Here is a 12235-nt window from a genome sequence, read left to right as displayed (position 1 = left end):
ATAACATACATTAACCCCTTCAGCAGCAGGACGCGTTTCCATATTCATTCTATTTACTATTTGGTGATTTCATACAGCTTCAGAAACTCATGTGGGGGATTCAAATAGTAAAGACTGTGGCTATTTATCTTCTGACTTCCATAGACCCTTTCTAACGTCAATAAAATGGTCTAATCGTACACAAACCTCAATGTAAATGTGTGTCCCAGTAATGAAGTGGTTAATTACGTAAATGTGTGATAATGATCTTTTCGTGTGTGTGTGTGTGTGTGTGTGTGTGTGTGTGTGTGTGTGTGTGTGTGTGTGTGTGTGTGTGTGTGTGTGTGTGTGTGTGTGTGTGTGTGTGTGTGTGTGTGTGTGTGTGTGTGTGTGTGTGAGGATCAAATAATTAAGCAAATCTTCACTCGCAATCCAAAAAGGAACAACAACTCCTACAAAACTGTGAATAACTGCCATAAATTCTTACCCGACAGAGTTCTTGAGGGATGTATTGGTTTAATAACACGGGCCAGCGTCTCTGTCAATATGCACAGCCATGCCCTGACACAGATCTTTTCTTTACTTCCAGATGGCCGGCTGTCACTCTGCCTCTCCCTGCACCATGACAGGCTTAGGTGTGAGACGAGACCCTAAGTCGCCCCCACGCACGACCACAAACACCAGACCACCACGACCTTTTCTGTGAGATCCAGAGGGAAGAAAGAAAGAAAAGATTTAGAAACTGCAAAGAAAGAAGAGAAAAAGGGCTTTTGATATTGCCAGGAAAAAAAGGGAAGGTTTCAGAAGCCTCAAAGAAAGTAAGAAAGGGAACAGAAAGTGATAAAAAATAAGGCTTGGGGGCGCAAAGAGAAGGAAAAACACAAGGCAAAAAAGTCGCCAAGGCCGCAAAGGTGCACGGATAAAGATTTCACGCCGCACATAAAGTTCCAAAGAGAAGGTAAGAGAGAGAAAAAAACTACGTACAGTAAATCCAAAACACTAAGAAAAGGGGCTTGAGGAAGAAGAGTGACTACAAAGAATGAACTACAAATAAAGGATAAGAACATATCTAAAGAAAAGTTGACGCAAAAGACCGTGGCAAATTATACATAAAGACAATAAAAGTGCAATCTAGATACATAAACTGGTGAACACAGAGAATAGAGGAGACATAAATAACTGCTCTAAATAACGAATCTAAACAAAATCAGAATGAAGTTGTGAAATTGTGAAAGAAAACACTTAGATAGGCGCCTGTGATTAATGGAACTACTGCTGTGAGTAAAGAGAGAGAATAAAGGACACATTATTAAGTGATATAAAGCCCTAATCTAAACTAAAACCAGGGTAAAGTCTTGAGAATATGAAAGAAAAAGTCGCCACTGTGATTGGTGAGAATATCGGTGAGTAAAAAAAAAAGAGAATAGAGGAGACATTATTAACTTATATAGATACCTAAACTATCACTAAATCAGGGTGAAACTTTGAGGATATGGAAGAAAATACTTAAAGACGTCCCTGTGATTGGTGGGAATACTGCAGTGGGAAAAGAGCTGTGGTTGGTGAGACTAGTGCTGTGGGAAAAGGCTACAAGGGTGTGGCTTAGTAATGTGTGACGTGAACGACCAAACATTTGTATTGAAGGAAGGAAAAAAGACAAACACAGGAAAATTGCTTCTCCATCGGTCTGCCTCTGTCATTTTGTCTGTCTATCTGTCCGTCAGTCTCTTTCTCTTCAAATGTAAACCTACAGAAATTTCAATGCATAAAGACAACAGAAGGAAATATCGAAAATTAGAAATATCAAATTAGGGGATTAAAAAAAATATAACAAGGAAGAATGTGAGAAAAATAATGTGACGTGTGAACATAGAATAAAGAAAATGCCAAGTAAACAAACCACTGAGACTTCGAAACTCAATATTCTTTAACATTAAAAAGAAAAATATGATAAAGAAACTAAACAACTCGAGGAAGAAGAAAAAAGGAAAACAAATGTAAACTGATAGAGAAAAAATAAAAGACAAGGAAAAAAATATACACAAAAAAATGAATGAAAAGAGAAATGTAGATTGAAAGAAAATAACCAGAAAAAAACGGGAGAGAAACAAATGGAGGTGTAGGTAAAATGAATAAATCAAATAGAAACGAAACGGTTCAGTGACATTCGGAAAATTGAACGAAGCAACATTTTTTCTATTCTACTTTTTTTTTCTTTTATATGAAATCCTCAACTTCCTAAAAAAAAAATATGCTCTGGAAAATTTGGAGAAGATTGGAGAGAACAGAGAAAGAGAGAGAGAGCTGAAACAACGACAGACAAACTTAAGCTCGTATTCTCAAACCCTTCTGTGATTCACCTCCACTACATAAAAAGACTATCTAAATTCACACGAATTTTTTAAGATTTTTTTTTTTATGGTTCTAGAGGGAGATTGACAAAATTTCTACATTATCAACAAGAAAAACACTCTTGAAAATTTCTGTGCTTCACCTTCACTATTTCAAAAGTCTTCATCTAAATTTACACGAGTTTTTTAGGTGTTTTTATGATTCTAGAGGGAGATTGACAAGATTTCTATATCATTAAGTGGAGAAACACTCTAGAAAAACCACACTTATCACCCTTTGGCCTTGGAAAATGATCGTGGTGAGAGTGTAAAACGTTTCTGAATACGGACTTCACAACGACTTTACAATATGATGAGCGCCTGGTGATACGACAGGATTTTATTTCATATTTTGGTCGCTACTCTGAAGCTGCCCAAGGAAAAGCTTGAAGAAAAGAAGGTATAACAGCTCTAAAGTCCCGCGCGTCAATTTGTCAGAAAGCAGCAAAACTCCCGCCAGAAAATTACGAAAGATTATCGAAACAGAAAACAGGAAATTGAAGTGAAAAGACGAGAAAATACAAATAAAAAGAAAAAAAAAGAACATCCATTTCCAAGTGCGTGTGTGTGTTTTCTCTCTCTCTCTCTCTCTCTCTCTCTCTCTCTCTCTCTCTCTCTCTCTCTCTCTGCGGTACAGAAACTTAGAGCCTCCATTAATTACTGACTGTCATCCATTCCATCCAAACACTTTCTTTCTCCTTCTCTTACCGCTACCTTTTCTTTTCTTTCCCCAGACCACCACCACCACCACCACCACCACCACCACCACCACCACCACCACCTCTCTCTCTCTCTCTCTCTCTCTCCTCCTCCTCCTCCTCCTCCTCCTCCTACTCACCCACTCGTCTTTTATCTTGTTAGGTATTCTTTTTTGCACCTTCCTTCCTCGTTTGCCTCACCTGTTGCTTTACCTGAGACTAATTAGTGGCCTTTCCACTCTACCTTTTTATCTGTGTTGATTGTACCTCTCTCTCTCTCTCTCTCTCTCTCTCTCTCTCTCTCTCTCTCTCTCTCTCTCTCTCTCACATGGTGGTTAGAATCCCTCAATATTTCTTTTTGTTTTTTTCTTGATTTATTTCCTTTTCCCTCTGTGCTTCCCCTTTGTGTGATTTACCTTGATTCACCTTCTCCTTCCACTGGTTCCAATCTGTAGTTCCCCAACAGCAGTACATGTACCTGACCACCTTCCCTATTTCACTATATGATCTTTTTCTAACGTATTTTTCTCTTGCTCAGTTGTAATTTTCTTTCGTTTATCCCTTTTCTATCCTTATCTGCATATCTGTCTGTTTCTATTCTGTCTGTCTATATCTCTCGCTCTCACTCATGGAAAAGAGGAAGACACCGAGGCTGGGTCACTAGGAAGGAGCCCCGAGTCACGTTACGCCACCTTTCTTCGCCTCGCCGTCCTCTCTTGCTTCATGATGGATTCCAGAAAACTTCGCTGCGGAGCTTGGCGCCGGCTGTGCCTGATGGGCTTCTCGCTACTGTGGCTCCTAGCAGGTGAGTGGAAAGTAAAGGCACTCTCGGGGACAAAGGGCTCACTGGCACAGGGATTTAAAGGAAGATGAGCCCTTTGTGAATTACAAGTTAAGGATGATGACGCTGGATAAAAGGAGACGCATTAGTTACTACATGATAAGAACCAAGAGCTCAGTCTCATCTTTTATTCTCTTTTCTTTAGCAATGATGTCAAGGGAAAAGAAGGATGCGCCGTCCAGGTATGGGTCTCCGGGGGAAGTGTTGCTGCAAGGGATCACACAGCCAGCGTTGGGGGTGGGGGCCCTGATCGGTACGGGGAGTGTGGGTGACAGGATTGAGGGTGGGCGAGGAGGGAAGATTACTTGGGTTGAGAAGGGAAGTCTGAGTTACAAGGTCTATGTGGTGAGGGATGAAGGTTACTGGGGTGGAGGAAAGCAAAGCACAAGTGGTCAGGAAGGGCGGCGGGTAACGAAGGTCAAGAGGTTCGCAGACAAACATGACTGCAGAACTACGTTACCCAAACCACAATTTCGTCGATTATGGAAGTGTGATTTGCAAGTGATTTGCTTTTTGCGACACATTTCACGAAAATTTGCCAGTTCATGGAAATACTTCTGAAAAACAGCAAAAAGGGAAAGAAATCTTTACCTTAATAAAACCTTCAGAACCATACTTATTGAAATCCAAAGGATACAAGTGACTTGTGTTTTTGTCCATTTCCTGAAGAATGAGCCGGAGGAAATTTATTAAGTTTGGGATTACGGAAGGCAACATAGAATTTTGAGTATCGGGTTTCCGGGAGTGAATTTTCATCTGCAGTGTCTAACTCTCGATGTGAGGCTGTCAGAGATTGACAGCTGTGGTGAAGGGATCGCAGGGAGGAATGTGCACAAGACCCTAAGCGTTCCTGAGGACTTCAGTGAATGTTGGTCCTGGAGAAATGAAACTGGCAGGGAAAGATGGACCAGGGAATGAGAATCCTTTACGAGCGGGATTAAAGGGAGCAAGGGACCCTGAGAAGGAATCCCAAGAGGAATGAGGGATCCTCAGAAGGCGAGTTCCTGCAAAAAGAGAGAGAGAGAGAGAGAGAGAGAGAGAGAGAGAGAGAGAGAGAGAGAGAGAGAGAGAGAGAGAGAGAGAGAGAGAGAGAGAGAGAGAGAGAGAGAGAGAGAGAGAGAGAGAGAGAATGAAAAAGAATAATGCGATTTTGGATGCCTACAAATTAAGTTCCTCTAATCAAGTTTCAGCGGAATAATGACTAATGGAAATGATGGAGCCGTGGAGGGGAAGTGCGGCGGTATGGTTCGTGGCTCTTGGGTGGCGGGACGTGGGTGTGTTCATGAAGTGTGTCGTGCAGGGACAAGAGTAACTGTGTGGCAGTGTGGCGGTGTGGTAGTGTGGCGTGTGGTGGTGTGGCAGTGTGGCGTTTGGTGGTGTGGCAGTGTGGCGCGTGGTTCTTGGGTTCGGGAAACGCGGTGCCATTAAGTGTGACGCCCCAAGGTTTGAGTGGGCGTGGGTTAGAGGCTCGTGGAGTGAGGCTTTTGGAATATTAGCTCAAGGGAAGGAAGGAATGTATCCCTTAAGTCATCTCCTCCCGGCACTAAAAGTTGTGAAGGAGACAGTTGAGTATATGACCAAACATTTCTCCGCTCATAACTCTTGATGAAAGAGAACCTACGCAAATATTACGGACTGGAGAAAATTACTTCCTAGGAAAAAAAAGTCGCAAGAATAAGAAAGCGAGTGTTACGTAATGCGGAAACTTACTCGTATACAATTTAAGGAAAAGAAAATATTTATGTCTTAAGAAAAAATTGCCACTGAAAAAAGGCATCAATTTCAAGAATGTAAATATCGATTATTACAAGAAGAGAAAGGAGAAATATAAAAAAAAAAAAAATGACGAAAACACTAGAAAAGACAAAACAAAACATGAAATTCCAGTCCACTTAACTAAAAAAAAAAAAAAAAAACACATTCACATAAAAACGAAGCGAAAAAAAAAAATCAACAAAATCCAACAAAAAAACAAAATGCGCAAAAAAAAAAAAAAAAAAATTATAGAAAAAATAATAATAACCTGAAGAAGTAATCGACAAAATCATGAAAGAGAAAACGATGAAAATCAAACCGAATCTGTGACGACGCGGAGGAACAAAGATGGACACAAGAGCTGGATCTCACGAGCAGCCTTCGATCTGACCTTACGTCTTTGTCCAGAAGAGACCGAGACTTGAGAAATAACGCGGGGAAGATACGACGCGCTGAAACTACGCATACGAGGAGGAGGAGGAGGAGGAGGAGGAGGGGCAATGGGAGAAAAAATCAGAAAGGTAAATAACATCATGCGAGGAGGAGGAGGAGGAGGAGGAGGAGGAGGAGGAGGAGGAGGAGGAGGAGGAGGAGGAGGAGAAGGAGGAGAAGTACAGGAAGAAAAAAATCAGAGGTAACAGCATGCAAGGAGGAGGAGGAGGAGGAGGAGGAGGAGGAGGAGGAGGAGGAGGAGGAGAACATGAAGAAAAAAATCATAGAGAAAGGAAAATAAAGTCGGGGAAGAAAGAGAAGTTGTAGATGGGATGGTGAATAAGGAATGACAGAAGAAGATGGAAAGGAACGGAGGATGTGAAGAAGAGGAAAACAAAGACGACGACCAGGAGGAGGAGGAGGAGGAGGAGGAGTTAGTTAAACTACGATAACGACTAAGAAAAAAAAAAACAAGAACAATAGGAACGTTAAGGCTCCCAAGACGAGAGTATTAGATAAGTGACCACGATAGAGGAGATAAGAGAAAAGAATAATGGAGACCCAAACAACACAGGAACGAACGAACGGCCAACGAAGACTGACAGGCAACAGAGAGAAGAGAAGGAGAGAAAACAGACAAAGTAGATAAAAAAGGAGAAAAAAAGACGAAAGAATAAATAGACAGACAACAGAGATCACAGTGAAGAAACTCAGAATAGGAAGAAGCAGGACCATCTTTCCTAGGAACACACGCCGCCCACACCACCCATGCTACCCACACACATCACCCACGCTATTCAGGAGGATCAAGTGACGGACCCGCATTACAGTAGGGCAAGGAGAATGACCTTCCTAGTCCTCATCGTGGCATCGCGTGGCTCTCCGTGGCTCTGCGTGGTTCTGTGTGGCTGTGTGGCTCTGCTCATCCTCCAGCGGCTGTGACCTTAATTAAACATGCGAGGAATACAAATTTGTCCCCGCCAAGGCCACTCGTTAGTCCCACGTCGCCCTCGAAGGTAAATTTGCACGGCGTGGGGAGGTGGCCGGTGGGTGAGGGGTGTGCGCGGCCCGGCGAGTTATGAGCCCCAGCCGCGACACTGCTGGAGGAGGAGGAGGAGGAAGAGGAGGAGGAGGTCGAGAAACGTAAGGAAGAAGAGAAGGTGTAGGGTAAGAAGTTGAAGAAGCGGAAGGGAACGAAGCAAGAGGAGGAGAGGAAACAGGAAGAGAGTAAATGAGGAGAAGAACTGCAAATGACGCTCTCATGACACACCATTGGATATAAACAACTGCTGGTGCACGGAGAGGACACAATGCAACACTGCTGGCAGCCACAAATTCTCACCAAAAAGAAAAAGAATCACCTTTATATTTTTTTCTCTTCAGTCACTCTTAGATTCTTTAGACTAAAATGATACCTTTCCTCTCGATTGCCGCGTGATGGACGGTCTCTCCCTCAATATGCTCCATTCATTTATCAGCAACACTGGTGGGCGTATAAAATTTCCACACACACAGCCTCCCTCAAAGTTTGCTAATACGCTTCCATCACCACGCTTGCTTCAGTGTCATGGGGCGGTGCATAAAAGTCATTCCACAAGAGAGAAAAGTTCCCATTTTTCCCCTGACCAACCAAGCCTGTGGTGCTGTGACGCTGTGAAACTAAACTAACGGCAGTGGAAAGAAAAAAAATCTGTTTGTTTTAACTTTGGCAAATCCTCAGGAATATATATTTTTTTGTGGTGTGTGTGTGTGTGTGTGTGTGTGTGTGTGTGTGTGTGTGTGTGTGTGTGTGTGTGTGTGTGTGTGTGTGTGTGTGTGTGTGTGTGTGTGTGTGTGTGTGTGTGTGTGTGTGTGCCTGGAAATAGAACCAAGCAAGCAAGAGTAAAGAAAATGCGAGGAATCAAAGCATCAGGTGTGCCGCGATGGTCAGCCCGACAGGAGGTTCAAACACTTTATTTTTGCCGTCGACATGAAGATTGATTCAGAAAAAAAAAAAAAAATACGAAGTGGAAAAGGTCCACGTTCATGAAAAGGCTGAGGATGAAGAGGAGCTGATGAGACCTCTGAATGAAAGCGTGGAATAGATTTACAATTATATCCGGCAAAGAGGAGAGGAAGGCTTTGCTGCCACACGTATAAACGTAATACAGATACAAAAACACAGACGTGGTGCTACATTGAAACACATATCAGGAAACACAAACATCCCACACTTCCACACACACACACCCTAAATATAGACAACCATAGCAACACAAATAGAAATACTCATACATAAACTTACACACTACACTTCATTCCAACGACCATGCCCTTTAATCTAGAGACACGGTGAATGGAGGACGTGATGAGTAGTGTGTTGAATCGGCAGTCCTTTAGTGGCTGTCTCCTTCTCTGTGAGGGAGGGAGTGATGGGAACGCTTGCCTCTGAATGAGTTGATCACGTTACGCTGCACGCCGAGAAATGAGGCGCCTTCCTTCATACTCTAATGACATCGTTGGTGAGGAAATATTTCGCGCCATCTAGTAAAGTATATACAATGTTTTTTGTTGTTCGTGAAAGCGTGAAAGGAAGGAAGGAAGGAAGGGGGAGAGAGAGAGAGAGAGAGAGAGAGAGAGAGAGAGAGAGAGAGAGAGAGAGAGAGAGAGAGAGAGAGAGAGAGAGAGAGAGAGAGAGAGAGAGAGAGAGAGAGAGAGAGAGAGAGAGAGAGAGAGAGAGAGAGAGAGCAAAAAGAGGGTGATACATATGTAAACTAAAAAAACATGAGAAAGGAAAAAAAGGAACGAAACTTAAAAACACACACACACAGAGAGAGAGAGAGAGAGAGAGAGAGAGAGAGAGAGAGAGAGAGAGAGAGAGAGAGAGAGAGAGAGAGAGAGATGGGAGGGAAGACACGAGTCAGACTATAAGTGATTTGTCGCTGAGCCAAGACTGTGGATGGAATAAAGCAATAAAGATACCGCGTCTCCGCCTCATGAGAAGGACGACTCACTTCACGGCAATGAAAACCAAAAACTGCTATTGTTCTCCTTTAGACCTGAAGGAAGCCAGCCCACACACACACACACACACACACACACACACACACACACACACACACACACACACAGAGGATGAAGTAACCTCCCTATTCTGGCTCCTACCTTAAAAAAAAGTAACGTAAGGTAAACAAATAGATACATAAAATAGAGGAGCCACTAAAATGAAAGTAAAGAAAATTGTTGATAGATTTAGTTCATTTACCTCTAAAACTGATTAACTACTAAAATTAAAATAAAGTCTAGATTTAGTTCATCGATGTCTTAAATAGATTACCCACTAAAATGAGGATAAAGACGACAAAAAAATACGTGTTGACAGATTGAGTTCCTTATGTATTAACAGAATGAGACTAAGAGTTCCAGAGTTCATTAATTAAAGGGACAAAAGAGTAAAAGTTCCTTAAACCACAAACAAAATATTATCATTACACAAATAAGACAAAACAGCATCGTTAATTTTGCTGCTCTATACTTCCAAAACATTCGAAATCTCATAATGTTGGTTAATTCACATAAGTCTCAATGCTCCTTTCCTGAAACAGTTAAGACACAGACAGTTAGAGAACCACAAGCAGGCAGAGAGAACATCAGAGTTAACTAATGAGAGATACAAAAACAGTGACAGCACCAGTGCGCAAAAGCAGGAATAAACTCATTCATTTCGCTGTTTCAACTCTCAACACACCAAAAACAGGCAAGACAAGAGACTCCATAAGGCTGGTCAAGCTGGTCAATATAGTTCCGTAGATAACCTTGACACTCCTCCCTTAAAAACTGTTAGATCATAAAGAAAACGAGAGAGAGAGAGAGAGAGAGAGAGAGAGAGAGAGAGAGAGAGAGAGAGAGAGAGAGAGAGAGAGAGAGAGAGAGAGAGAGAGAGAGAGAGAGAGAGAGAGAGAGAGAGAGAGAGAGAAAGGCAGCGTTAGAATCTACCAGAAAATAAGCACCATAAACACACACACACACAGTAACTAACACAGCGACTATACCTTAATACACAGGAAAATTTTACACGTTGCCTTCTCTCTCTTTATATTTAAGCCTTTACAACGAAAATGAAATTAACTACAAAGGCTTCAAGGTAATAGCCAGACAGCCAGACAGACGGAGACGGAGAGCGAAGATGGAAGAGATGGAGAAAGACCACTAAAAGCGTAAGAAGGATGTGCAGGGTGACGAGAGCTAAAAGGATAAGGAGAACGAGGAAGAGCACGAGGAGGAGGAAGACTGAATTAGGTAATCAAGGAAATAAGGGAAGAGTAAGAAGCTGCAGGTGGGAGAGTGCAAGAACAAGAAGAGAAGTAACCTAAGAAGATGAAAGAGGAGGAGGAGGAGGAGGAGGAGGAGGAAGAGGAGGACGAGGAATAGAAAGAGGAGGAAAAGTAGGATAGGAACTAAAGAAGAGAGCAAGGAAGACCTGGAGCTGGAGGAGGAGAGAAACTAGAGATTAAGGAGGAGAAGGAGGAGGAGGAGGAGGAGGAGGAGGAGGAGGAGGAGGAGGAGGAGGAGGAGGAGGAAAAAGAAACTGAAGGATGCAAGAGTAGGGAGGATGTGAATTAGCGAAGTGAAGAGGGAATGGGGAAGGGAAGATCACACTAGGGGAGGGAGAGAGAGAGAGAGGTGGAGGAGGAGGAGGAGGAGGAGGAGGAGGAGGAGGAGGAGGAGGAGGAGGAGTGTGGAAGGAAGTATAACTAATTTCGCTGACAGGAGGGAACTTATGAAAGTGAGACATCAAGGGCGAGAAACATGAACGTGAGAGAGAGAGAGAGAGAGAGAGAGAGAGAGAGAGAGAGAGAGAGAGAGAGAGAGAGAGAGAGAGAGAGAGAGAGAGAGAGAGAGAGAGAGAGAGAGAGAGAGAGAGAGAGAGAGAGAGAGAGAGAGAGAGAGAGAGAGAGAGAGAGAGAGAGAGAGAGAGAGAGAGAGAGAGAGAGAGAGAGAGAGAGAGAGAGAGAGAGAGAGAGAGAGAGAGAGAGAGAGAGAGAGAGAGAGAGAGAGAGAGAGAGAGAGAGAGAGAGAGAGAGAGAGAGAGAGAGAGAGAGAGAGAGAGAGAGAGAGAGAGAGAGAGAGAGAGAGAGAGAGAGAGAGAGAGAGAGAGAGAGAGAGAGAGAGAGAGAGAGAGAGAGAGAGAGAGAGAGAGAGAGAGAGAGAGAGAGAGAGAGAGAGAGAGAGAGAGAGAGAGAGAGAGAGAGAGAGAGAGAGAGAGAGAGAGAGAGAGAGAGAGAGAGAATGACGTAGGGGAAGGTCAAAACAGGACGGAAAAAATAAAAATGAGGAAAATATATGAAACAGAGACAAAGGAAGAGGGTGAGAAAGAGAATCAGTGTGTTGATGATGCATGGAGAGAGAGAGAGAGAGAGAGAGAGAGAGAGAGAGAGAGAGAGAGAGAGAGAGAGAGAGAGAGAGAGAGAGAGAGAGAGAGAGAGAGAGAGAGAGAGAGAGAGAGAGAGAGACCCACATCCCCAAACGCTTCACAGACAGTAAACAAATAAAAGATAAAGCGAAACGTACAAATGAAAATAAAAGGATACGAAAACTAGAAAGACAATGACAATGGATGGAAGACAGACAGACAGACAGACAGACAGACAGACAGACAGACAGACAGACAGACAGACAGACAGACAGACAAAGACACGGAAACAAGCAAACCGATTATCACTTGTACTTGGAATAAAAGAAATGACGAAAAAAATTGTTAGTTTACACACACACACACACACACACACACACACACACACACACACACACACACACACACACACACACACACACACACACACACACACTCTCACCGCACGTGTGTGTGTGTGTGTGTGTGTGTGTGTGTGTGTGTGTGTGTGTGTGTGTGTAAGATATAAATAACCTTTTCTCTCTCTCTCTCTCTCTCTCTCTCTCTCTCTCTCTCTCTCTCTCAAGTAAAAAGGCAGCTAAAATAAATCAATACTTAATACTTCACAAACTTCATCACAATTTTTTCTAAACTAATTTTCGAGCACAACAAAATCTAATCGCTCTTTTAATGAAACCTCGTATCCTCGCCCTTTCAGAATCCTTCCCTCATTTTTTCTTATCCTATCAATACCTTATCATCTTCACCT

At 42.8% G+C, this 12235-nt stretch overlaps 1 protein-coding gene and 2 long non-coding RNA genes across 4 annotated transcripts in view; 2 read left to right on the top strand and 1 right to left on the bottom strand.

Annotated features, from left to right (window-relative positions):
* The window catches only part of LOC123517666, a 46500-nt gene extending 44686 nt beyond the window's left edge, over nucleotides 1–1814 (top strand). The window contains exon 2 of the long non-coding RNA XR_006678530.1: nucleotides 569–1814. This is a non-coding gene — a long non-coding RNA (uncharacterized LOC123517666). The remainder of the gene's footprint in view (nucleotides 1–568) is intronic.
* Nucleotides 1–12235, bottom strand: part of LOC123517667 — a 107039-nt gene that overhangs the window by 76436 nt on the left and 18368 nt on the right. For both annotated transcript variants that reach the window (XR_006678531.1, XR_006678532.1), the window contains exon 2: nucleotides 467–679. This is a non-coding gene — a long non-coding RNA (uncharacterized LOC123517667). The remainder of the gene's footprint in view (nucleotides 1–466; nucleotides 680–12235) is intronic.
* LOC123517662 overlaps nucleotides 2546–12235 on the top strand; it is a 197381-nt gene continuing 187691 nt past the window's right edge. Inside the window, exon 1 of the mRNA XM_045277980.1 lies at nucleotides 2546–3872. Coding sequence (XP_045133915.1) covers nucleotides 3791–3872 — 82 coding nt within the window. The 5' untranslated portion in view covers nucleotides 2546–3790. The remainder of the gene's footprint in view (nucleotides 3873–12235) is intronic.

The sequence above is a fragment of the Portunus trituberculatus genome, chromosome 42, assembly GCF_017591435.1.
Source record: "Portunus trituberculatus isolate SZX2019 chromosome 42, ASM1759143v1, whole genome shotgun sequence".
In the NCBI taxonomy this organism is placed as follows: domain Eukaryota; kingdom Metazoa; phylum Arthropoda; class Malacostraca; order Decapoda; family Portunidae; genus Portunus; species Portunus trituberculatus.
The sequence above is the reverse complement of the archived record's forward strand: the minus strand, read 5'-3'. Positions and strand labels throughout refer to the sequence as shown.